At 42.3% G+C, this 27,991-nt stretch overlaps 1 protein-coding gene across 2 annotated transcripts; it reads left to right on the top strand.

Annotated features, from left to right (window-relative positions):
* Positions 1–515: 515 nt before the first annotated feature.
* Positions 516–26,867, top strand: gng12b (guanine nucleotide binding protein (G protein), gamma 12b). Of its 2 annotated transcripts, XM_031873038.1 has the most exons (4): positions 516–749; positions 5,343–5,406; positions 23,709–23,829; positions 23,919–26,867. In XM_031873038.1, exons 3-4 carry the CDS (start codon positions 23,737–23,739, stop codon positions 24,042–24,044), a joined length of 219 nt encoding a protein of 72 aa, XP_031728898.1. In that variant the 5' UTR covers positions 516–749; positions 5,343–5,406; positions 23,709–23,736; the 3' UTR covers positions 24,045–26,867. The 2 variants fall into 2 exon arrangements, with proteins under 2 accessions (XP_031728898.1, XP_031728897.1); XM_031873037.1 differs by having other exon boundaries at positions 517–5,497.
* Positions 26,868–27,991: the final 1,124 nt, after the last annotated feature.

Raw genomic sequence — 27,991 nt, 5'->3', positions numbered from 1 at the left:
AAAGTGCATGAGATATTACTGCAGTTGCTACAGTAAAATTGGCGTTGATGCATCAGTATCAACACTCTTAATAGTGTCACTTACAGGGGACATTCTGCACAACCACTACTAGTACTGCTGTTACTTAAACTACACAAAGCTGATGCTACTTCTGTACTTGTAGATTTGAATGCATGACTTTTACTTGTAACAGAGTATTTTAATGTTGTTGTACTGTAACTTGTATGTGACCCGAATACCTCATCCGCAACGAGTGGAGAAAATAAATCAGACGATGATGATAATTGTCAGTTGCAGCCCTGAGTGTGTATTTTCCATCACACATTCATACAGACTTCATATAACATGCTGTCTATGCGTGTCTAACACATACCAATTTGAAATGCACTTCAGACGCATATGCATGTCAAAAACATCACGTGTAATCCAGATATTGTCACATGTATTTTTTTGTAAAAAGAATAAAAATGGTGTAGGCTAGAGGTACCAGCAGAGGGCGCTGTTGTCTCTTCCGCACAGGAGGAGTTAAAAGAGTCTCAGCCCAACAAGTCCGCGGCAGATCACTCTCCGTGTCTCCTGTCTCTCTGTTTCTCACCAACGGGGCTCTGGGTTTATTTCCTGCGTCGTGAAACTTTTCATTTGACACAGCTAGAGGGCTTTTTGAATTTTGAATTTTTTTTATTAAAGGAGCTGCACTTGCATTGTTCCATGGCGCGATTTTGAAAACCCTGTCGGATCCGAGAGGCCAGGTGAGTATCAGCACGGAGATTGCACGACTGGTGTCTGGACTGTAATGCTGACGTTAAATAATACCAGCAGGTAAACTGTCACCTCCAGTCGATGACCAGAAAAAACAAAAACGTATGTACACAAGGAGGAAGTACAATTTGGGGGAAAAAAATGTATTTTGATCAGGTTCATAGTTTGTCTGTGTGATTTGCCGAGTAAGATTTACAGTATTTCAGATTTAAATGGTGGGCATGTTATATGTTGTACATGCACTGGTTGGTAAACAGGTGTTTAATGCAGCAGAAGTGACAGGTGGCCATATTAAAGAGGAGGAAAATTGCTTCATGGAAGTATATTTTCGAAAAGTCTTTGAATATTAGAAAATACAAGTAGGTTACGCTATTAGATAAATGATGACACTTATGTCTCCATGGAAAACCTGCCTGATGTCATGTTGCTTTACAGCTTTCTTTGAACCTCAATGTCCCGATATTAAATCATGAGGGAACCAAACGTTCAGCTCATGCATGGAAACACTGCCATCCTTTGTCTTATGTGAAAGTAAATTGAGCATTTGGAGGTTTTGGACCGTAGACTTTCTAGAGGACAGCTTCCCAAAAGTGAAGCCAAAACATCAACATCGCCCCCTTGTGGCTGGTTGCAGTATAGGTAATATACCCCGCCCCCTTCCATGTTAGCTGATGGGACATTGGCCAAACTAAAAAGTGCATTCGAATACAATTTTCCTCTCATTTTATGTAGTTCTTATCACACTGATGTAAGTTCAAGTTTTTTTTTTTTCAGATAAAGAAGTTATTTATTCGATGTTGTAAAAAAGGGGATTGGCATGATTGACGGCTGTGATTGACAGCTCCACTAAACTGAATATGTATAGATATATCATGGTTAGTTGTTGTGTCTCTAGCCAAACAGCTAACGTAGCTAGGTGGCTCTCACGCTAACAAGCTGTGGCCGTGCTCGGCTGGTGATTGGTGTGTGGGCGGGACCTCGATACCGCGGCTCCAGTTTCTGCGCCGCTCTGCGGCCTCCAATGAGGTCAAAATCCCAAGATGGCAGCCCCCGTATCCGGAATAGTTTGGCCTCATTTTAGTACAGTGGGAGGAAGTGGAGACACGTTGTCCATCTATGTAAAGTAGCTACATGGGTGAACCAGACAAACGTTTTAAGGACACCTTCCACGATGATGTCGATATTCATTCTTCGGGGGAGAGGCTCACAGGCATGTGCATGGGCTAACATGAATACACTTACAGCCACTTTAGCACCTATGTCTGCATGCACATAACTGTGTTGTTAATATCTTGAATCTGTGTCATGTGTTTGTTTAGTTGTTTCCCCTTAATTTAAAAGCCTATCACAAAACTGAGGGCTCCTAATACTGGACTATTCTGTATATATTACATCTGCTGCATTCACATCTGTTGCAGTTGTTTGAAGACTGTACTTTTTTATTTGCATAAAGTGGTAAATATAATTCAGACTATTTCTCTGACTGTTTTTTTTCCCAGTTTTCGGTAGACGTGTCTTCTCAGTGCCACATGGCTTCTGGTAGTTGAGGGTGACTCCACCTGAGTGGGTTCTTGATGCTGACGTAGGGCTGTCGGGCTGTGTTGCCTAGTTACACCACAGTCACTGGTTCAGACCTTAGCGGCGGTGTAATCTCATGAAAGTGCCCCCCTCACACACAAACACACACACACACACACACACACACACACACACACACTTGTGTCCCTCGACTCAAATTCCACGCTCGGCCTCCGGGGAGCTCGTCTGTGCGTCACTGCTCTGGTCACAAAGGCCTTCAGGGAATGCATCCAGTCAACAGAGTGGAGCCTCCAGCCCTGGTAGTCCACAGCGGGATGTGAAATACGCTGTGTGCTGGCCTGACACACGTCAGAGCCGCTCCTGCCTCCTGTTGCAGCGATGTGGGTGTTACAGTGGACCTGTACACAAAGCATTAACTGCTTATCAACAGATGATGAAGGGTTTCACCATGAACCCTATTACCTTTTCTTCTTTCCACTTTGATATTAATATGTTTACAAGCTATCCCAATTATGTCTTTAGTCATATTCAGGGTTGAACAACAAGCTACAACTCCTTTCGTTTAAACATTTTGATAGTGCAATAGTGGATCTTCAGACCATTAAGCCAGTACGAACCCAGTGTAGCCCCCCCCCCCCCTCGAGTCATTACTTAGTATACAGATAATTTAATCAACAAAAATATTGATCGTTTTAAGTCACTGGTCTCAATTAGGGGTCTGGGGATGCCCAGGGGTCCTTGAGTGAGTTCAAGGGGGTCACTAAATAAAAGGGGAATAGTTGATTTTCACTTTTTAATTCCCTATAGAAGTGAGCCCAATGTGAGTAAGAGTCATAAGAGTTACTACTCTGATCAGAGATTTCACGGCCTCCACGGTTCTCTCCCAAATTGTAGTGGACAATATAGAATTCCGGTCTTCATATCTAAAAACCAGAACCTATTTTTAGATGGAGGTCCCTGAAGCTAAATCTCATCAAATCAAACTTGAGGGCACAGAGAAGGTTGAGAACCACTAGTGTAAGATGTAATGCATCAAGGAGAAATGCTGAAAAATATACAATATGAGGAACTGCTATTTTTTTCCTTTTTAGAACACAAATTAATATATTTAGGATTATTTTCTTTTTTTTTCTTTCGGCAAAAATAAATCGGCAGGATAATCAATGAAACAGGTGTCCTGGTAATCTATAGTGCAGACTGAAACACATTAGCATTTAGTGATTCCTTCATCTGAGAGTATATTAAGCAGCCTATATAGGGCAATACTTTTTGCCACGTTAACCAAGTTGCGGAGTTTGTTTTCAAAGTCAAAGTGTATCACTCCAAACAGACGACGATGTGAATTCTGCCTTACGTTGTTTAATCTAGCTTCATTAGTTTGCTTTTATTGCTCTTATACCTGATGTGGATTAAGTTTATGAGAGAATTCTTTGGGAATGAAAGCAAAGATCTGTTTGACTTGGGTGGGGAGCCGAGTGCGTCAGCACAGATCATGTTCGGCCTTCATAGCGCTCTTCACCTTTGTTGGTTAGCAGACTGCCATTCCCACACTGACTGCAGGTTGGTGCTTTGTTCTTGCTGTCTGTACCTCTTTGGTTATATGCAGAGAGGCACCAGGTGTAAGCCACAGGTGGTGATAATAGAGTTTGGCAGATAATTGATTGACAGTAGTTGATCTCAGAATCATTAATGAAAAACTTTCAAAGACCCACTTGTCAAGTTGAAAGAGCTGCCTCGCTGTTGCTCCTCCTGGTCAGCTCCTGGGTCATTGGCCCATGTGGCCTGTGTGTTTGCATGTGTGTTTGTGTAGGTGTGTGTGTGTGATATCACTGACACTGTGGGAATTGTCATATTATTGCTGCTGTGGGATATTTATATATAGACACGTGCTTTGTGCAGGTCCCACATGTCATGCAACTCAACCGACACAATTACATGAAGCAACTCCAGGTGTCCTTGGTGCATCTGTGCAGCATCGAGGGAATGAGACTAATAATAAAGTCACTGTCATTAAATTAAATTAACCTCTCTTCATGCCCCTCCCCCCCAGCCAACTGGTTCCTGTGGGTGAGCCATGCACGGATGTGTACTTGGTTGGTCGTGTTGTGTGTCAGTGTGTTTTCATTAAGATAGACCTATTGAACACTACTGACAACTAAAAAACAATCAACACCACACATTAGAAATGATTCTGTATGGTCAATACTTTCCTCCCTTTCCTTTCCACTATAAACAATTACAATTCAATATGTATTTATTTTTAATGAGGAGCAAGCCCGAGCTATGTGCATTCCCAAATTTCCTTTCCGTGCCACACATTTGGGCCTCTGATGTCACTGGGTCAGAGTATATGACGGAGTGTTGTTTGAAAATGTTTGATATTAGTAAAACCAGCAATATTACCTTTAAACAAATCAATGAATGAGCCTTTGTTCAGAGGTTTCATTGCCTTGATGAATGATGGCAGTGTGTGTGTGTCGTACAGCACACGTTTGTCAATGCTCCCTCTCTATAGCTTTCAAATGATGTCGCATTCTTTCTTTCTCTCCACCACGCGCCACTGAAACTGGAGAGCAAATCATAAACTAGACAAGGAAGTAAGAGGTTGCTTGGCAACTGGTAACAAAGCGGGTAATAAAACATCCTTGGTGTCAGCGTTGTACAATAACAGACTGCTGAGTGTTGGTTTATTCTAGCTTTATTATTCTGTTACATATATATCTATATATATATATCCCCCTGATTGATTTAAATTAATTCAGACGTGGCTTTTGTTTACAGTAAAGATGTAACTGGAGCTCTTCTCTGTCCTTGTCCAGCACACTACCTTTTCTTTAAAATATACAGAAGTTACTGACTCATGTAGCCAGTAGGTTGCTGACCAGCATGGCTTTCACAGTAATCGTTTTTTAACCATTTAATGTTCAGGTATATTCAGTCAGCCGTAAAATCTGGCTCCCTGGTATTGAAATCTCTCTCTGATGTGTCTCTTTGGTTGTCTGTCATGGCTGTTTAGTAATTTTAACATTTTCTTTTCTTTACAGATTTATGCTGGTCACGCAGACTGGGACCCCCAATACATGCTACCTGAGAGCTTTCCCCACACAGGTCAGTGACTCGGTGATTGGACCGGGTCCCGTTTGAGTCCACGGTTGCCACCAGCGTCCGCTGCCTTTTCCGTAATTGAGAGAGGCATCAGGTAACAAACATTGCTCCACCGCTCTCTCCATTATTAATCAGCCCCGGCCCCCACACGTCTTTCATATCTCCAGTCACACTGCAGCCTGCCGGGTGCTGCCCTCTGGTGATTAACAGAAGATAGATAGATAGATTTAGATCTTTGACGTTGCAAGTTTTCTACGTCATAAACCGCCAACACGTTTCTGCTCTTGTTCTGAAAGAGAAATCTGTTGTATTGGAAGAATATGGCTGTTTTCATGACTTGTCCAGTCATTTTTTAAAACATATTTATAACCCAATATCACAAATTTGCCTCAAGGGGCTTTACAATGTGTACAGCATACAACATCATCTGTCCTTAGACCCTGGATGCGGATAAGAAAAAAAACATTTCACTGGGAAAAAATGGAAGAAACCTCCAGAAGAGCAACAACGGAGGGATTCCTCTCTGAGAGTAGACCAAGATAATAAAATGAATGATAAGAGACAAAAATCATGCATAAAATGTATTTAAACATATCTGAAGATAATTGATCTGGGAGGAAGTCAAGCAGCTTCCATATAATAGATAATGACAGGCAGTTAATTGAAAGTTGATCTAAAAAGATGAAATTGAGTTTGGATTTAAAGGCCACAACAGAATCAGTGATGTCCATTGGGAGGCTTTTAATACGATAACCTGGGAGTATCACCCAGGTGTTACATTTTAAAGGTGTGGGCATTTATCAGGCAGCGAATAAAAGCCATTGGTTGCATCATGGGAAACGTATGCTCCTGAATGGTTGAGCTTGTTAAACTAAGTTTAAATCTCTGGGCCTCTGCTGCATTGAGTTTGACCGTTCTTGTCCGTCTCATGTTAATCCCCCAACTATACGGAAGTGCAACACTAAATTGCTTTTTTAATATTAATCGTTAAGAAGTCATCAGATATTTATTTATTTATTTATCGTCTCTGATCAAAGTTAAAGCCGGATGTTTCATCAACTCTCTTTAATTATTCTTCCAATTCCAATTGATTTACGATTGAAAAGTAACTCCCTCTGCGGTGTTCTGTGATTATACGTTCCCTCCACATGGTGGCAGTATCAGGCAGTCTATTTTCCCTTTTCCCCCAGGTTTTAAGATGACCCTTCATCATAGCTCAGTCTGCCTGCTTTACTAAATATTTGGTCAAATCGCTGACTTTGACATATCATCCAAAAAACATCCTCCTTTGTCCATATTTGGTCACAGCATTGCAGATCAGTGAATATATGAGTAATCAAATTATTGTGCAGAGTCTAGCATGTATGTTTTGCTGTTTTGTCTGAATTTCATGCCCTCTGGCGATTCATTATGTGACTGCACATGTTTGCTTAAAGCACATGGGCCCGTCGCTGCATCGTGTCTTAAACAACTGCACATGTGCTACTTAGTAATTTTTCATGCAGGCGATATTCTGCTTTTACCGGTATAGGAGTGTATCACAATATAACTTCTCTCTATAGGGGGGAATAAGGGGAAGGTTGATTGTGGTAGTAGATCTATGAGGGCAAGAATAATCACATTAATATGCCATAGTCAGCAGTAGGTCAGTCACTTAACTATGTTAAATCAATTTTAGGTCAATTCAAAATGGGTTTTGGAAAGAACAAGGTACGATAGCTTGCATGAGCATAAATTATGATTAAACGTGAGAGTGAAAAAGTGACCCAGATGATGTGCACGTGTTAAACAAAGGCTCTATTTTTCTTCTTTTTTTTGGCAGTGTACAGGTGTGTTGCTAATTGGCCGGTGGACGGCGGCCTGTTCCGCACAGCTGGCAGTAACGGAAACCTGCTCTAGTAGCTTGCATTTGGCGGCACAGAGTTAATGGCCCAATGCCAATCTCCACACTCACGGACTCACAGAGTTTGAGGCGCGCTCCCGCAAAGTCCGTGAGGGTTTAAAGCTGTCCCACTGTCAAATCATCAAGTGTTTAAGCCCGTTGTGAACACTTTCCCTAAGTCTGCAATACCCACAATTCATAGCAATGTGATGTTAAACATGGGGTTATCAGTGGAAGCATGGAGATGTAAACAAAGAGGACGGCACATGTATGCTCAGCCTGGCACAATTACATTTACTCAGAAACATTAAGGATTAAAGATGGAACATAAAAACACATGAAATCAGAGGAATGCAAGCAGAGATTAATTCATTTTGTCAATGAAACTGTTTTGACAAAAACGAGTAAATAGATTATTTACAAGATGAGAGGCTATTTCCTCTCATCTTGTGAGGAAAGAGCCTGGAAGACGTTCAAATCAGGGAGCAAAAAGTATCAAATAAATACCCACAATTGCAAATAATATTTTTGACGTTGGTTACGTGATATATTGCAGCAAAGTGCTGTCCCGTTCGTATTTACACCATTTTAAGCCCTCACAGCCTCTCACACTCAACCATTTACCAGGTGACGTCAGTAAGTCCCTGAGGGTTCAGGGTTTAAGGCTTTAGGGGGGACACTGGGATTGGGCCAATCTTTTCCGACACCTAACTGTTCCTGATCGTCGCAATAACCGCTCCGGGTAGGATGTGTACTGAAGTCGCAGGTTGAATGAAAGTTTTAGGCTTGGTGCAACTTGAGCGTGTGTGTGTTCATTTGAGTAGGAGGAGGTATCCCAGGCTTCTTCAAGGCATGCACTCCATCCTATTTCATAAGCATCTGCTCATATATGGGCATCTTCCTTCCTTCTCTCGGTTGTACTTCGTCCGCTTCCTGAACAGCAATCCCCCCCCCTACAGGAATATACACACTCCTACTCATGTTGGTTAGTTTCAGGCAGAGGCGGGAGTGGCTCTTCCCTGTGCAGGAAGCAATGTGGTTAATACTCATTTGATCAACCGACTCTGATGACCATGCATCCCCGACTAGCAAGCCAGCTGGTGCGCTCTGTACTGACGGATGGAAACAGCTCATAAGTTTGCACGTGAAACTGATTGTTTCCCTCATGCCACACATGTCCCGCTTCAATTCTTCCAAGGAAGCGGAAGAAAAAGAGAAAAAAAACCTCTTTGATCTGTAAGAAACAACGTTCAAGACCTTTTTTTTTTTTTTTCTTGTGCACTGGGCGGCTTTCTTCTGCTCTCAGGATCTGCAGTGCACTCTTTGTTGCTTGTAAAAATAAATCTCAGACTTCCAGAGATTTACGTTCTCGGTGTTATTTATGTACGTGCACCTCTAATTTTGGGGAATTCGGGCCAGGATCGGTGTGCACTGGGTGGCCTCCAAAGTGCCCTGGATGCATGCAGATACCTCTTGAGATTAGCGGCCCTATCTGCACGGCTGTAATGTAGACACACGTTGGCTTTGAAGTGGGACAAACAGCCTCATCATGTTATTTTGCCACGGGGCACAGAAAGTATCACCCGTGTGCAGCTGGGGCTCCATCAGCCACCGAATTCTACTCCTTCTGTCGTTCACCTTGGAAAATATTTACAATGTAAACCATGTGCTTTAGATTAACACTAAAAAAAGCAGTATTATGTGGTTTATTAGCACAGGAACATTTCCCGTGTGAAGAAAGAGAATGTCCACCCCCGGCCAGTATTGAGCCTACACAAAACCATTAGCGTGAATGAATTATTGCCGCAGTTTCAGATGTGTAATTACCATGCCCCCCCCTCCTTGTGACATATTATCAGCCCACTCAACATCTAGGTCATTGCAGATCCCGTTTCCATGGGTAGGATTTTCACACAACTGCCTGCCCAACATATTCTCACGCCAATGCGTCTCAAAAAACGCAGCTTGGTCAGTACGTACCTCTCTAGCGAGAGATTGGCACGTGTCAGCGACTGTGTTTCAAGATACACTCGTTACATGCACAGTGTCTTTTCAAAATACACTTCCGTCTTCACGGGATGTTAGCTTCAGGCATCAAAAACCACTTAGTCAGGTTTAGGAAGAGAGCGTTGTTGACATGAACTTGACTAACAATTCACGTGAATGCTGACTTTACTTGCGCGCGTCACATACCCACGCTAAATGAACGTCTATGTCAGACGCTCAGGAGCGCTGACCAAGCTGCGTTATTTGAAGCCTTGGGAGTGATAACGGGTTGGCCTGCCAAAAAGTTAGCATACTAACACGCTAAAACAAAGCCCCGACAAGCGACGAAGTATAAACAGCGACAAAGTCCGCGTAGGGCGATATTTGTCTCAAACTTCGTACTTAAGTAACACCACTTCCAAAGTTATCGTAACACAAACGTTGACTTATTTGTTATGTATCTTCTGTTCTTAAGTAATGCCATTTCCATCGTTATTTAACCCAAACCGCGATCTTTTCCTAATCCTAACCAAGTCGTTTTATTGCCTTAACACTGCAGGGGCTAGCGCAGGCGTGCTGATTGCTCGTGTTGGTGGACATCCGTAGGAAAATGCTCAAACAGTAACAAAATAACATTTTGTAAGATGTCACACAGACATTTAAAAGAGGATACGTTGGCATGGTAAACATTATAGCTGCTAAACATCAGCAAGTTAGCAAAGAGTGCTGCAGGAATGAGTCCGAAAACCTGAAAATGAGTCAGCATTTTTGCACTTTCGATTAAATGAGACTATCGCGCCGACTAGTCCGCCTTTGCAGCCTCATTTTGTATGTTTGCGTTTATGGGACTGTGGTTTCTTCATATCCTAACATTTAGGTTTTTACTCCTTCTGATTGCATTCACCCTTCAAAAGTCATTAAAAAAAAAAAAAAAACGTCTCTTTGCCACAGAGCTTATTTCCTGCAATATTCCAAAATCCAGTAGAAGAATCCCATTTGCTTCTTGTTGAGGGAACCAGTGCGATGCTAACATCCGGGGTCTACAAAGATACGTCATCCTTACAGCACTCTTTTGTGAGTATGTTAGCATGCTGACATAAGCAATTACCCCAAAGCACACCCTCACAGCGCCTCAATCATGGCTGCAGACTTTAAATCTTGTTTCAGTACTTATTTGTCGTTCTACTTGCTGATGCGATGAAGGTCTTTGGGAGGGAAGTGCTTCTGCACAGCAACAGCATGTCTGTCGCTGTCTGCTCTCTGCGTTCATGGCAGCAGGGTCTAGACAATAAACACAGCCTTCTTTATCTACCGTTGCGTCCACTTTGAGACGCTCCTGTGCCACGGCCCACGTGTCTGCCAGACAAGAATTCCAGCCACCCTGCTCTTTGCTGCGGGAGCCGTCCAGGGAATGTCGGCTTCCAGTTAACAAACATAAGGGTCTGGCAGTTAAGAGAGGAAGACCACGCAGCAGTCCGGGATGTCACCCTCCCCAGAAAATCTGCCCCACCACTGGATGCATGCCTGGGATTCTTTTCCACAAGCCGCTCTTTCCTGCTTTGATTTTCCTTTTTTTTTTTCTTCTCAAAGACATTTTCCTCCACCAGACAGTGGCAAAGGAAATATTTTCCAGTCCAGAAATAAGTTGCTTTTAATTGCATTGCCTTGAAAGTATACACTTGGAGGCCTGTGCCGCTGTAAGAATGCGCCTTTGATTGATGTTCATTAGGGGCGGTGCGCTGCTCTGCATTGCAGCCCCGCGTTCCATTGGAGTTACACTGTTCTGAAAACAAACCACTGCAACCGGCGCTCGCATACTTTCCCTGTGAGAACCCGGCCCGCTGCTTTGAATGAATACGGCATTATAAAGCTCCAAAACGCACGGCTGAAAAAGGATCCGTCATCATTTGAACTCTCTGCACCAGACTAGGTTTGAATACGACATAATGTAGGTCATTGAGGTAATGCAACTTTGGTTTTGGAAGATGAGGTGCTCATTTTGGCTAATGAGCAGGTAAACATTTCATTAAACTACACATGTCCGCCCTTTTTCTGGAGCAGACTAGTCCATGTCTTTGTGACCATCCATTTACGGATGCCGTAAATGTTCTCACTCACTCGATGATTTACTGCAACGTGATCGTGCGCATTTAAAAGTGTTCTGTGTACTTTTCACTGCTCTGGGAGCTTTGTCATGAGTGTGACGCAGCAGGTCAGGAAACATTGAGAAACAGTTTCCTGCAAGAAATCCTGTGACTGGATTTCATGGATTGTGGTTGCTGTTTTGCATGCAGGCCTTTTAATAAGAAACGCATACGTAACTTGCAGCATTTCCTCTTTGCAAATGTGTATTTCCGTTCCTTTTTTCACGTCACAACAACGGTCATTATCAAGTGGCTCATGTGCTGCTGAGCATACTGCAGCATATGTGAGCTTAACATGCGCCTGTGTGCATGAGTGTCTCCACTAGAACGGACAAACACACTTAGCTTTTTGTACAACTATGTCACACCCCTGATGGAATCATTCTTTGCCTGGTGGTCTACACTGAACACACACGCACATGTGCCTCAAGAAAGTCAGATTCTCCGTCTGGCCCTTTTTTTTGCAGAGCTTCACCATGATGCAGGAACTTGGGACCTGTGTTGTCATGTAGTTTGATGGGCTCTCCTCCCTTTGTCACATAATGAAATATCTTTTAAGTTGAATTTCTTTAAAAATAATTTACTCAAATCTACCTACCTTACCTAAAGCGGTTATAGTCAATATTTTTACAATAACATATCAAATTGACAATGGGGATAAAACAAGGTGACCATGATGTGATAAACCTACAGAGAATTATCACCCAAATCTGCAGCTACACCCTGGGCTTTAGAGAGCTTTGCAGCGGGTTTCAGCTCATTGTTTAAGCCTGGCAGCAACTATATTGTTTAGGTTCACTCTCAAAAAAGTTAGCGACTAGCTGGTGAACATAGTGGAGCATTCAGCAGCTAAAGAAACAGATATTTCCCTCAGGTGTTGGTAGAGACCCAAAACGGAGCTAAATGAGAGTGAATATTGGACTTGCATTAATCAGGCGGCCAGAAGCACAATTCCAAATGAATGATAATGTTGCTCCATAACTGCGTAGTTGTGTCAGCTGATGGTAATATCAAATAAAAGGTGATGCTATGTCAGTGTTGTGTTTACAACTTGTTCAGTGGCCCAAGCATTTCTTATTGCAGGTTTAAATAAATGCAATATCCTAAAGTAAAGATACTCATGTAGAATAGCTTGTGCTGTTATACATATATTTGACATTATATATAAAATACTATATATGATTTTACATTGGGGCATTTTTGTCCTCATTGGACAGATGACAGTATAGAGGCAGACAGGACACAAGGGAAGATAGAGAGGTGCATGACCCTCCATTGACTATTTCTTACATTTATTTTCAGTTCTTTTTTTGGTGCACAAACTTCCAGTGAGATATGATTACGGCTGTTATTCAGACCACTTTAATGTGCATTTCCAGCAAAATGCAGAACAACTAAATCACAGTTATGATGCCCGAAAAAAAAACTTCAGACCAGCAATTGTGAAATGCAGGCATTTTCCAAATACCATCCTGAAACAAATGATTGCTTTCAGCAGGAGAACACATGGAACTTTCCCACGTGCTCACTCTGAAAATGTGAACTCTGGCTGCAGTGAACCTTGTGCAGACCTGGGCAAGGTGGATGTTTGGGATTCTTTCTCGGTTAATAATACCTGTTTCATTTGCCTCTATCTCACTTTGTATGCAAACTCTCTGGTAGTAACGTGTAAGTACAAAGGGCCGATTACTAATGCGTCAGGACTGCAGGCTCACAAACAGTTGGCCTCCCGACAGGGAGATCATGAGAGACAAAACCTGCAGCCACTTGGGGAGCCTCCCTAAAAGGACACTCTGGACACGGTGTCCGCCCCGGCGGCTCTTACGTCCAAAGCCCTCTCCTCTGCCTCCCCTACGGCTGCTCATTATGTGCAGTGTATTGCTCACTCAGCTCTGGGGTGCTCCAAAGTTCACAGGAAGGAGAAGAGAGGGTGGGAGGTGGGAGACTCTTTCCTGTTACTGAGGTCAGGAGCCTGTGTTTTTCTTTTCCCAGCCCGCCCCTTATTCTGTTTCTCTCTCTGTCTTTTGTTCGTCATCATAAGCAGTCAGGGGGCAGCAGTGAAGAAGCCTCCTTATCACCTACTACCACCTTCCCTCACTGCAAGGCCCGTGCAAGAACACCTTCCGTATCCATCTATTCCGTGTCTTATTGCGTTAATGCAGTATTTGCTGCTTCAGTTGATCTGTCGTGCAAGCTTTTACAGCTGTAGATGCTTTTCAATCTATTTAGTTTATGTTTGCTTTATGAGAGTCTTGCATGCATCCATCTAATCTAAATATAGAAACTGGAATGCAGCGCCCTGTGTGGTATGTCAGATTTTTCACAAGTGCCCAGAAAGTTCATTCATTGTTTTATCCACAAGCCAAATGTAGGATGGTTTATGTTTTGTATTAATTTTATTTAGAAATAAGGATAGAAAAGGGAATTACTACTCAGATCTAGGCAAAGATCCTGAAAGGTTACTTTAATCTTTACTTTAAGTGTGAAGCATTTAACCTCTTTAAAAAAAAAGCATTAGTTTCCAGAAAAAAGTAATATTTGACTCTATTAAAGTCTTTGAAACAGTGTTGTAGGACTGGTGCAGGAGAAATTACTGGAACTTTTGGGAAGACTTTACACCCAGCAGTCAGCACCCTGATGAATAAACCTTCCCTTGAGACAGATTCTATAAAAGAATGAACACAAAGAAGCCTTAGCATGCATGTAAAATGACACCTGTGTGTGTGTTTGTTAGTTAGACATGTGGAGAAGTGGGGAAAAGGTGACAGTAACAGCACTGTGTGTAACTGTAAGGCTTGGAAGGAAAAGCTGCTGGTGTTTATTGTGCCTTTTCATTCATGCCCTTCACACTGCGTGGTTTGCATCCCATATTACTAGTTTTGAAACTTGATATCAAGCAAGCAGAACTTGATCAGCTTGTGTTGCAGTTAAAGCCTGTTTCTGCACCCTTTTTTTACATTCACACATATATGTAAAAAAAAAAGGGCTGATTCTTATGCACAGAGTGCACTTTGTTTGGCAAAATGCACCAATTTTTGGTTATTTTCATGAATGGCAGGGTGGTGCATTTAGTCGGAGTGTAAATGCTGGATTATTGTCACAATGAGAGCTGTGACTGGGTTGTTTGGCGCTATGTGAGAGCGGCAGGCTAAAGGTGGTGTGAGAATGAGGAGCTGTGGGTTTTACTGAATTCCTATCCGGTGAGTGGAGCATTGGTTTCTGTCTAGACAAAGCTCAGTTGTCGGGGAGACCTGTGCAGATACAGGACTGCCCCGGGCTCCAGGAAGTATTGGTGGGAGAGTGTGGGCTCTTTTTTTTTTCCCTCCTTGGGGGATTCCAGCGAATTCAGAAAGCGGGGCTGAGAGCGGGTTTTTGTTTTCTTGTTGTTGGTGGGAGTGTTTCTCCCATGATAGGGTGGAGACCACTCGGTGCATTTGTGCAGAGATATCAACGGCATGAGACATTCTCTCCCACTCAACAGGAAATAGCAGCCTGGCCCATCGGGCACACAAAGATATCGCGGTTGCACACACTGCAACACACAACCCCTCACTTAGTAGTAGTACAATGTAGGATCCATCAAATTTGCGACTTTTAACAAAACCACAAAGGCATGTCTCGAGCTCTCTCTTTATGCAGCCGCTCTGTGTGACTCTATTGTCTTTGAGAGACTGTGTACACCAAGATAAGACAGGCGGCTCACACAGCGTCGGATCAGTGAGCAGACAGGGCTGACTAAGGGTTCATTAACTGTTGCAGTCAGCTGTGCCCTGAGGGCTCTTTCTTGGAGCCGAGTGAGCCGTCCCACTGGAGCCGAGACAGTTTTTTTACTTCAGCGGATTTATAGCGGCGACAGCAGAGATATTAGGTGTTTCCAATATTGGACATCCTGCACAAATCCAACATTTTTTAATAGCCAAGCTGTGATCCATAGTGGCCACATTTGTTTTTTTTATTCACTCAACCCAGATTTTAAAATAATGGCAGCCCGCAAAACCATGCAGTGGTCAGTTCACAGTAGTCAGGTCAGTAGAGAAGTTCCTCCGTGTGGTTGCTGATGAAAGGAACCAGCGAGAGAACACACTGTGTTAGTTTTGCGTTGAAGATGATGTCATGTATATTGTACCAGTGGTGGGCCGTCAGGGCCTGCAAGGCCTTCTCTGCTGGCCTAAACACAATCACAGAGTTATAGCTATCTTATAATTTAATCATTTTTCTTAAATACACTACATGTATTATGATTTATATAAATATTTTTCCCATTATCTTATTTTCTCATTGCACAGCTACTGTCTTCCTCAGTTGCTCTGCTTCCAGTGCAGCTTGCTTTAAGTAGAGCTTTTATCCAATCAGATTCCACCTCTGTGTCTCTAGGTAAGAACAGAGGCCCGAGGCCTGCAGACTCACAAGTGCATCCATGTGCAGTTTAAGTGAACGGGGACAATATTGTTGATTGTCATAGTGTTCAACCAATCAGATGTTTAGTTTGACATGTTGGGCGTATTCTTTGACGTGCCAGAGCCTGCTAGCTGGCCTACAACTACGTCATCATTATGTGCAGCTCAGTTTTCAGGTGCAGCACTGCAGTGAGGTGCAGAGTGCGCTGTGATTGGTCAGTGGGCGAGCACGTGACTATCGTGAAACGAAACTTAACGTAGCTAGCATGCCAGAATGCGTGTTGCTGCTGTTGTTGTCCCGTTAAGCTAGTTTAGTGTAGCCTCCCAGAAGTGCGGTGCCTCAGCTGTTTTTGTTTTTTGTTTTTTTGTTTCCAGTTCAGAGGTCGTAGCCCGTTGTCTCCTACGTGAGCGCAGAAAACATTATATGTCCTACAATTTAAGCTTCTGCATTTTCCAAATGCACTAGTATTATTCAAACGTATTGTTCGGTTCGTAAGCCGCGTACCGAACGGTTTAATACGAATACGTGTATTATTACACCATAGAAACGAATAATAACCGTAGCTGTGGCGCCATCATGAGGTTATTAGGAGGTGTTTCAGCTGCAGGACAGCAGTGAAGGCCCAGGTATAAAATGCACGGCCCGCCACTGCTATACTTGTATAGCACTTTTCTTCTGACCAATCAAAGCGCTTTAACACTGCATGTCATCATTCACCCATTCACATACTGATAGCAGGGTGTCACCGTCATGCAAGGTGCCATCAGTCCATCAGGACTCAAACTAACCATTCATACCCATTCATGCACAGCCTGCGGGAGTAATTTGGGGTTAAGTGTCTCGACACATCGACATGGACTAGCGGAGCATGTACTAGCGGAGCCGGGGATCGAACAGCCGGTCCTCTGATTGAAGAACGTCCCTGCGACTGCTCTACTACTGCACAACTCCCTGCTACTACTCCCTCAGTGTAGGTAGATTCCCACCTATACTGAGAGAGTGCTGTCTGCAGTGGAAAACAAAATTAAGAAAACAACCTGGTAACAAAAAATGACCCGAGCCGGGCCGTTCCATGCTGTGGAAATCCAGCTTTGTGGCGGTAGCTGTACAACTGCTTTTAGTGAGTGAAGTAGAAAGGATGTTCTCACTTAGATATTAGATATTGTTGGACAAGATAGTCTGCTTGAATTTCAAAACCTTAGTTATAATCTTACTTACTCTGTTTGTTTTGTTTACCAAAATACAGACTGCATTCCATGCATATGGTGATGAAGCCGGTCCTTTCACCCCCTTACTGAAGTCCTGAAGCTATGTGCTAAAGGAGTAGTCTCAAATGTATGTTAGAACATAAACAATGAGCCCGTCCTTTGCATCAAATACGGTTGCAAGACTTATCACCTTTTTTAGTTATGATGTACTATGTACTAATGCGAACATGAAAAGTCATCAGTTATTACACGTCATCCTTGGGGGGGATGACGTGTAATAACTGTACCACATTTCATGGGCATCTATCCAATATTTGTTGTGACATTTCAAAGTGATTGTTCCGCACGCAACAGGTTTGCATGTTAACCCCCACCCACATGCATCTGTATGACAGCGCTTCTTCATTAATAAAAGCAGCTGCATGGTGGCACATTGCGGTGCATCTGTCCATTGTGCGGCATTTTCTTTGTGTGTCAGCTTTTCATTTCTCCTCTCTAAAGGTTTCTTTTTTTTTGGAAAACTATCAAAGCAGAGCAGGGAAGAAATTCGTGAGCACATGCATGATGTAGTAGAAGAGAGTAGCACCTGGGTCAGGGTGTTTTAGCTGCTTGTCTTCCATTGACTTCCAAGCACATTAAAGAAAACTTCAAAGAGAGCCCTAATCCATGGATGTTATTCACTATACCTCTCTGCAGGGTGTGTGTGTGTGTGTGTGTGTGTGTGTGTGTGTGTGTGTGTGAGAGAGAGAGTGAAGATAGATGAAGTTATTTCTCAGGGAATCTGAGGCACATTACTCAAACCTTTGAACTTTTTAAACGGCTGCGACTGTCTGCAGGTTGTGCCACCAGAGGCCAACACACGCACACACACAAACACACACACACTAACATGCACTCAAAGGAACCTGTTTCTCTGCACATGGGGCCCAGGTGGGAAGAAAAGACAGAGCGACAGAAACCGGAGTGAGAATCTGTCGTCCCACGGCTGACCTCACCCTCGGCAAAGGTGTTGCATGCGGCAGCAGCGCTCAGGGGAAAGGTGTTCGGTGGAACCCAGAGAGAAACTCACAACCTGTGACTCAACGGCTCGGAACCCTCATCTCCTGTTTTAGTCTGCAGCGCAAACACCAACGCCTCCTGGGTGGCTTTTCAAGTCGGCCGTCTTTACACAGTAGGGCAGGCCTTCAAAGCCTTTTGGACAGCACCCATGACGCCTCGATAATCGATAGCGTTACTCTGCAGATTGGAATGTTCTAGTGTTAGTCATACAGTTTGTCTCCACCAAAACTCCGACACTGCGTGTTTGTTTCTCTTTTGGGAGGCCTCTGTCTCTTTCCTCTGCGCGCCTGACTGGGCAGTCTGGCTCCCAGATAGCATCAGGCTGTCTGAGATTAGCGCTCATGAGGGCGCAGTTAAACTTGTAAAAGCTCTGGACCCCTGTCCTGGTGCCTGCGTTCCACACAATGCCAAATGGCCATCGTGTGTGTGGCACAACACTGATAGCCTGTCTGCATTGTCACCGTGCCTCTCAAATGTGCTTAAGCCTCAGAGCTTACTGCAGGAGCGGGCTGTGGAGCCGGCCGGTGTTGTTGCCAGGCAGTTTAGCAGTGTAACCGACAGATAATGGAGCTGCTCAGTGTCCCATGGACCAACATTTTTTGGAACTGGACAGCTGATAACTAATCATTTAGGCCGCAGCGCTCTGCCTGCCTTCTGTTTATCAGACACTGAATAACACCTCTGTAATCTGTGAGCAAAACGCACCTACGTTTGTTTGTATTCTCTATTATTACACCAAAAATGTTGGAAATGCAAGGAGTTATTGAAGTTTACGTTTCTGTTGTTAAGGAGATATGTTAGGTAACAATAGCGGAACACAGTTCATTGCATTTATTTTCTCACTTATTTCAAGTCTGTCTTAAAACATACACACACATACTAAAATGCCCACATGCAAATTGAAATGTTTTTTGCTTGCTGTACTTGTTCCTGGTCGGTCCTGGGTCTGTGCAAAGTACATTTAATTGTTGAGCCAAAGCTAATGAAAATTTTTAATTCAATTTTTTTTTTTTTATTTTCTATACTATATTGATCCCGTTAAGGGGGAAATTTGTCTCTGCATTTGACCCATCCCTGTGTATAGGGAGCAGTGGGCTGCCAATGACAGGCGCCCGGGGAGCCGGGGGTTCAGTGTATTGCTCAGGTACACTTGATATTAATATGAGGCTTCTGCAGTCTTGGTGGACTAATTGAACCATCTTTGGCTAAAATTTAGTATGCATTGTTGTCCCTCATGTCGGCAACCTGAAAAGTGAAGTCTATGCGGAGGTGCCTTAAACGTGCATTCTTTCTAATAGCAACTCGTCTGGTTGCAAAAATAAGTCAGATTGTTTCGGAGTCTATGAGAAAATGACTCTACTTCACACTTGATTTATTACCTCAGTAAACTTTGTAAACTTGAGTTTATGTTCTCAATCTCTACTTTCAAATCTGCTTCAATACAGCATGATGTTCATTTAGTAAATGACGTTCCCCTTTAGAGTAAGTAGACGATAAAGAAGCATATGCTTTGGGGCGTGGCTACCTTGTGATTGACAGGTCGCTACGACGGCGTTGTCCATTCTCCCTGAATGTCTGTGTTTTCATCTTACAACTTTTACCCTTTCACAGTGTGTTTTTGTTCTGAAATGCTATGTAGTCGATTAGTTATTTTATGTCTACAATTTTGTCCAAACAAAAGTACAAAACTGATAAATAATCAGTTTGAAATTGTATAAAACATAAAAAGCAGTGAAGATTTGAGAACCAAAACCAGGAATTATTTGGAATTTTTGCTTTATGTAGAAGATTTTTATTTAAATAAATGTCTGTAGAGTCACTACCTTCCGCCGTGTGAGGTAACACAAAGGATACCGAGCTAATGGCCGACTGTTGAAAGCGATGAAGTGAGATCCAAACACACACCTGCAATTACCGCTTATCGCCGTTCAAGATTTCACCTTTAATAAGTCACACAAATTGTTAAGTTTTCTGTCCATCCATCTTTTGTAATATTTGATACGTGACTTTACATACATTTGTCATGTTGTGATGTATAATATCACCTGGAGACGCATACAATACTCCTCCGCATTGCATGCGTTTGAGTATTCTCCCACTGTTCAGTACACAAATGCACATTTAGTTCCGTTCTGCTGTTGGTTTTAATGTGGTGTCACTAAGTTCTTAGTATATTTGTTGGGGCAGCAGTTGCAACACATTCTCACTGACGGGGCAAAAGCTGCTGTCGTAAACTCTGCAGAACGTTCTGATGGCACGGCGGGAGCCCACCTGTGTAAAGCCACATCAAAGAGATCACCCTAATGTAAGACTTCAAATATGTTTCTATCAATGCTTTTGAGTGTGCCACATGCTTACATTTACCACACATAAGTGCACAGGCTGGATGCAGATGGGCACACCACAGCTGAAAGCATTGCAGACATTCTTTTGGCTCGAGGGATTTTAAAGGCTCATCATACAAAGATGTACTCACCCTACAGTGGCAAGTTTCCCTGATTCAGGGCTCCTCTCACTCATGCATTTGTTTGACTGAGGTCTTGATTTCAAAATAAAATAAATTGGCAATGAGGTAATAATTTAAAATTATGTTCATATTTTTCTTGTGCACATTCAGATGTTCTGCAACAAGCTACAAGTTTTCCCTGTAGAAAGAGTTTGTCACATATATTGTAGTGGTTTTCAGCATAAATTGAAATCTTGGGAAATACGCTAACATGCTTAAAGAGTTAGATTAGCAGATTGATACCACCCTGTCTGTTGGCTTAACTTCACAGACTGCAAATGTTTGTTTTTGTAGTAGTGAATTAGTGACCTTTGGAGCTGCTGGAAGGCAAATGTCTTTCTTTTGCCTTTGGGCGGAGCCAGGCTAGCTGTTTCCATCTGCTTCCACTCTTTATGCTAAGCTAACTGGCTGCTGGCTCTCGCCTCAAATGTATTAGTATTTAGAAAATATGACAATATCATATAAATAATCCAGCTCCTGTTGAATCATTTTTATACAGTGATGGTTGCATAATCTCTCTTCACCTCCCTTCACTCGACTTTTGAGAGTAATTAATTTCCCAAGAAAGATACGAAATGCGTAATCAACAAAGTTAAACATGAATTTACATGTATAAGCGGAGTCTGTAAATGCGTACATCGGGAATGGATGAACCAATCCCGATGAAAGTCTTTGCGACATGCCACATCTTGCTCCCCTGGCCTGAGGAGAAGAGAGGGGACTACATGTTTTGTACTTATCCGTCTCACTCATTTATTTTCTTACATCAATTTTTTGTGAAAGTTGCAACATGCACATATACATATGTACGTGCATATTTACAACAGCATGAAATCACTGTTAAGCCATACTTGCTCCATGCCAAAGGGGCTGTTTAACATCACGTGACTTTGCTCATATTGCAGTGGTGACATTTTCCTTGGGCTAAATGCAATGCAGCTATAGTGTTTAAGCAAACAGTGTGACAAGTTGAAGAAGAACAGTCCAAAAGAAAGACATGGAGCTCAAAGACAGTGATGGAATTTAATACAATTTAAAACTTTGAATTTTGTCTTTGCATTGTTCAAAACTTTAAAGTGGAGCGTATGTCAGCCATGATCAAGTGCTGTGACGTTACTAGTCTACATTAGTGACACTTTCAAGGCAATTCCACAGACTCAACAATGGAGCAGGCGCTGGCATCACACAAAACGTCCCTGCAGACATTGGGGGGGGGGCAGGACCAGCCCCCCTGTGACGCAGCTCTCCCTTTCCCTGTGTCCACTCACGCCTTGGCAGTGCAGCTGAGGGGCTTGAGTACTACAGCTGTGTTGACAAGAGAGCCACGACGTGGAGTTTTAAGTTCCCGGGAACAATGAATGCACAGGTCAAGAAAGCAAAAACAATGGAAGCAGCTATAGACTGAAAGTACAATTGAGGTTTCAATGTCATGTGTTCTTTGGGAAAGATTTATTAGTCACTCAGTAGCCATGCTTTCCGTTTCCTTAGTTACTGGCCCTGTGTAGCTTCTATTTTTAGAGCCTCCTCCCCATATTCAATCATTTATACTTTAGAGGGTATCTGGCGCTACTGCTTCCTGTGCAGGAAGCGGAAGGGAGTGGGTGGGATGGGGGGGTTTTGAGGGATGCATGGTCTTGTCTCCCCTCTGTAGTCCATGTTTCATCTGCCTTCCGTTTCAGCGTGTGCCCCTCCTCTGTAAGGTTCTGCACCAAAGCACAGAGTAAACATTAACCACACCACATTTCAAATGTTATGTTTGCCAGTCCCACAGAGTCCCTTTCTGCTGTGCAGGAACAAGTTAACATTGCTGCACAATTGCTGGGTACACAGAGAACTTCTCATTTGTTGCTTAACAGCATTATGTACTGTGTTCTACTTCAAATTGAACACACGGGGTTCTTCTTGCATTAGAAGCAGTTCCTCTGTCTTGATTTTCTTTTAACAAATTATATTTTTTGCAGAAAAACTGGTTTTGGCTGCTTTCCCTTTATGCTCTGCAGACAGTGCAAAAAAAAAAATAGCATCTGAGCCGCTTCCACTTCAAGTGGTTGAGGGAGTGATGTAATGAGCCAGTAAAGCAAACCATTGTGTCCTGGAAGTGGGAATTGTGAAACAGGAGTATAGGTTGAGCCACACAGCTTTTACGCACATTGAGTCAATTACAAAGTCAACTGTCTGACACTTCTGGGAAGTTGCACAACAAATAGACATTGGTGCGGGAAAAATCTTAGTAACTTCTCCACCTGCAACATTGGGCAAAGTTGCTCAATCATTAAACTAAGGGGTGCAACCTAAGAAGCAGCTGCGATCATTTTTTAATGTCAATCTGTCAGTCGGTCCAACATTTTGATCAAGACTGAAATGTCTAACAAATATTAGATGTCTTGCTAGAGGATGAATCCTATTGATGCAAGTTATTCCCTTACTTTTCCTCCGGCATCACCAGTTGGGCAAAGTTTTCACTTGCGTTGTGAAATTAGTAGATAGATTGGCACAGAATGTCCCTCACGGGATGATTGATTTGGTGATGTCTGACTTTTCATCTACCACCATCATGTCAAATTTGTTATTTGTCCAATTCCTTTTCTTCAAAGTTAGATGGATTTTCTTAACGACAGGAAGAAATAATCTCATCATCATCTCATCTCTCATAAATATCTTGTAACTGTCATACATGTTCCAATAATACCTTAACCTTAGATGTCATATGTGTACCACTAACCTATAGGCAGCTACTACGATGAATGTTTAAAATGGGATGGATTACAAACCGCTTCAAGCTAGGTAGAAACAGATCTTGATATCTAAATAGAGTTATTAGTAACCAATAAGACACCAATAAGAACATCAATTTTAAGTAAATCAACTTAGATGCTGATAAGATTAATTAATTTGTTCACTTTGTGCAAAGACAGTTATCATGCCTCAGCATCATGACTCTCTGGAACATCTTGTTGCCAGGAATCGTTTGAATAGATTTATTACGCTGCGGCTTTATTGGTTTCCTTTGTGCAAATACCAACTGCATCTCCACACACTAATTTATGTAAGTAGAGCAAGTGTAAAGATATATATATATATATATATATATATATATATACACATGTTTTTTTCTAAACCAGGTTTGAACACAGCTGTCCAAAGTCTGCGATGTCATCGAAAATGCACAACGCCAGCCGCATAGCTCATGCCAGACGGACGGTGCAGCAGCTGAGGATAGAGGCCAGCATCGAGAGGATAAAGGTGCCTTTATGTTCTCTTGAGTGTCCTGCTTCTACTTCTCTATGTCAAGGTAGATGAGTGGGTGGACTGAATTATTACTTTTTCCACAGGTGTCCAAGGCTTCATCAGACCTGATGCGCTACTGTGGAGAACATGCCAAGAATGACCCGCTGCTCATGGGCATCGCCACTTCAGAAAACCCTTTCAAGGACAAGAAGCCTTGCACTGTTTTGTAGGGGAACACCTGAACCCTTGCTGCTTTCCTTTTTCATTCTTATGTGGGGAAAAAAAGATGGAAGTAATACTGTTCACAACTTCTCTTAAGGCCAGTGGCCAAAGATAAGGTAAAAATAATAACAAAACAACATCACGTAACAACCGTAACAAAACTACCGTGAATAAATAACAAGCACCAAATGTAACAACGTCAAACAAAATGCAAAAAAATGTCCCCATTCAACATATCCCGTGGTTTACAGAAACGTACAATGGCAACACTTTTTCCCTGGCAAAAAAATGCAGTTACACCAAAGAACAAGCAGAAGTCTGAAGCTGAAGCCTGAGTGGAGCTGTGCCATGCATAGCAGAGTTCCTGACCCACTAATTATCACAGCGCACATAAACAAGCGCCCTCAACCATTGGTCCAATCAGATTTAGGCTTTAAGCTTTCACCTCTTACTTACATCAGGCTTGCTTCCGGAAACAGTTGTTGTAGGTTGTGTGCTACTGATAATGAGCGCCCGAGATAATGATATCCTGTCGGCAGGCGAGCACACTGAGCCGTCCGTCACATGGAGACAAAGAGAAAAGAGCGGAGGTCCACTTATGAACAGCTCTTGCTTTATTTTATGTCATATGGTCACAATCATAATAGTCTTTAAAAATTGCCCATTAAATTGTTCCTTTTTTTTATTTGAGCACAGACAAAGCAATCAAATTGTCCTCACATGTGTAATTCAACCTTTCCAGAGACAAACCAACCATTCACTTAAAATGTCGATTGGATTTTGATTTTTAAGATATTGAGGATTGCTTTTGCCAGTGTTAGGATATAGAGTTCGCTTACAGTGTAGATCCAGAATTTGGGGAATTCAGTTGTTCCTTCGAGCTACTTGAATTCCTGTTACAGACTTTCAATGCTCACATCAATTGAATCCAATGCAAAGCTATTAAATAGGATTACTGTGATGTCTAAATTGTGAAATTTGAATACCAGAGTGACACATTCTCTTGACAAAACAGTCCAACTGTGTCTTTTTTACTATTTTTTCTCCCGCATTTGCCTTCATAAATGAATGTACAACTCAGTCCAACTATCTCTAAAAATGAAATATGTACAGATAAAAGTACCGGTATCATCTTTTCGGATCGCTGCACGTTGTGCTTGACCCTTTTGGTATTCCTTCATTTATATATTTCCTTCCATTATTGCTGGAAATAAAGATTCAAAACAACTCAGTGCCATCTTATCAGATCCAGCTATTTAATGTCACTGTGTTCTGTCTGCAGAGCCGAGGCTTACAACTGCACTATTCGGCCACTTGGAAAGCTCTTAACACCAGATGACTGTTATAACACTAGATGACTGTTATACTTCTTGAGTTTGAAACATTCCATGTTTACAACTGCTCTAAAATGTACTTTTTATTTTGGCTTTTATTATGAGAACCTACGTCTGACATTATGTCTTTTGTGTGTTGGTGCTCGTACAAAACATTAACTAATATTACCAGCCAGGGCCTTAATGGTGGAGTGATTATGCTTCAACCTACAACTACCTTTTAGTCACATAAGTGCTGTTGTCTTACACTGTGAAGATGGAAGGCCCATTGGTGAAGGGAGTATATCTCATATTTCAAAATGACTCATGTTCAATAATTAATTGCATTAAAGGAACAGTGTGTAGCATTTAAAGGGAGATATGGCAGAAATAAAATATACTATTAATAAGTATATTTTCTTTAGTGTGTAATCACCTGGAAATAAGAATCGCTGTGATTCCGTTACCTTACAATGAGCCGTTTACATCTAAATCGGGAATAGGTCCTCTTCACGGAGTCTGCCGTGTTCCTATGGTATCCAAGAACATACGGACAAACCGCACACTGGCTCTAGATTGGGTCGTTTGCGTTCCCGCGTTGGCCACCGTAGTTCTTCTACTCGCTTTTCACACGGGAGACGTTTCGGTTGATTGCAATCTGCAACCTCACTGCTAGATGCCGCCAAATCCTACACACTGCCCATTGTAAGATACATCTCATACGTCCATAAATATTGTATCGCAATATGTCTATGAACCACAGCATGTGCTTGCTTTAGCTGTTTAATGTACGTGATAGAATTGTAGTGATTCAGTCAAACCTAAAATTAAAATTCAATGTGTGGTTTTTGGCTAATGATGTCTTTGGTTGATTTTTACTAGTGAATATGAATTTGTGTTTTTAGTATAAAAACAAAATGTATGTGGTTTCTCATACCTGGTCTGTGTAGTAACAGCTTACTGTGTGTCATGTTCTGCCTTTACCTGGTTGTGGTAAATGCAAATAAACACATGGAAAACAAGTACTTGTTTTTTTTCCAACTCACGGAAGATGAAAGAAAAAGACTAAACCTGGCATGAAAAGCAGATATTTTGACAGTCTTGGTTTTTAAACCAGATTATTGGATGAAGTTATGTTCTGTAAATTGTATAAGTATTTGAGAAGAGTGTGTGGTATACATGCATGTATTTGTTTGAATGTGAAATAGCCATTTGTATGAATTACGCGACACCCATTAAGTATTATCACAGCTGTGCAGTTCTCCTCCTTTACGGCATCAACTTTATTTACTACATTTATTTATTCATAACAGTGGAAAACTGACAGTGCACTATAGTTAGCAACTAGCAGTGGAGCATTTAGATATCTTAGGTGGAGCTAAAAGTGGAATGAAAAAGTTGGACTTTCATCCATCCGGTGGACCGTAACACAACTCCAATTCAGGCAATTCATATCATTACATTTTTACATTACATTACAGTCATTTAGCAGACGCTTTTATCCAAAGTGACTTACAATTCAGATTCTGTCACATTTATACACCGTAGGCACAGCTACGGGAGCAATTTTGGGGTTAAGTGTCTTGCTCAAGGACACATCGACATACGACTAGCGGAGCTGGAGCTGGGGATCGAGCCGCCGACCCTCTGATTGAGGGACGGTCCTGCTCTCCACTTAGCCACAGTCAACCTTTTAATATGAAAGTATGTCATTGTTCTCGTCTTGTTCTACTTTAAAATGAAACTCATAGGCACTTGGTTCTGTTTCGAGGTTAGCTCAGTTTAGTCTTCTTGTTCCCAGCTACATTAAACTTCACTGATGTGTTCAGGTGCCCTGTGGCTTCACTTCCTGGGAGAGTTCACACTGGAAAAACTGGATACTCCACTCGAGTATCTAGCAATTACACGCAGCATGCTTTCTGCCGGTGGTTATGATTTACAGTGTGTATTATGCGGTTAGTAACACTTCCCTGCCCAAAGTGAGAAGGAGATACATATTCAATTAAAACTACTCTGACCTCATTTGCACTCATTGGCCTATTAGTCACGAACTAGTCCCGTGTGTTCACCGATTTTCATTCCTTTGTTGGATTCACAGGTTGCCATGTTCAAACAAGAGGATGAGTGTCCCCAGTATCAGGTCAGGAACACGTAAACATTCTTGTTTGCTCTAATTTCTCAGTGAAGCTTTTTTTTGTGCCCCTGAGCCCTGCCCAGTCTGTTATGCAATAACAGCTCCCAGCAGCCCTTTCCTCTCCTTCCTCAGTCTCCTCATGGTGTGATGTTACACCCACAATCAGGTCAGGCCATATTTGTTGGCCCACATTGATGTTACTCTCACTGGAGTCAGATGATGGATAGCGCTGGCTTTGTAGCAGCGATTGTATTACCTGTCCGGTGCAGTGGAGGAGCTCTGGGATAAGCTGTTAAAATCAGTATCTCCAGTATCTCACCTACTTTTAGTGGCCCCTCCCTTTGTGACAGGAAGGCTTCGGTCAATGGGGGGGGTGAGCCAATTATCAAATTGGCTCACTTTAGACTCACCCTGCTCAGGTATTTCTGGTTTTATTGTTCCACTTTCATTGGAACAAATCAAATGCCAAACTTCACTTTGTTTCTGTTCTGCTGATTGCCTTGACTTC

Source organism: Anarrhichthys ocellatus, unplaced genomic scaffold (genome assembly GCF_004355925.1).
Source record: "Anarrhichthys ocellatus isolate YVR2014 unplaced genomic scaffold, GSC_Weel_1.0 scaffold67, whole genome shotgun sequence".
NCBI classification, from domain to species: domain Eukaryota; kingdom Metazoa; phylum Chordata; class Actinopteri; order Perciformes; family Anarhichadidae; genus Anarrhichthys; species Anarrhichthys ocellatus.
The sequence above is the reverse complement of the archived record's forward strand: the minus strand, read 5'-3'. Positions and strand labels throughout refer to the sequence as shown.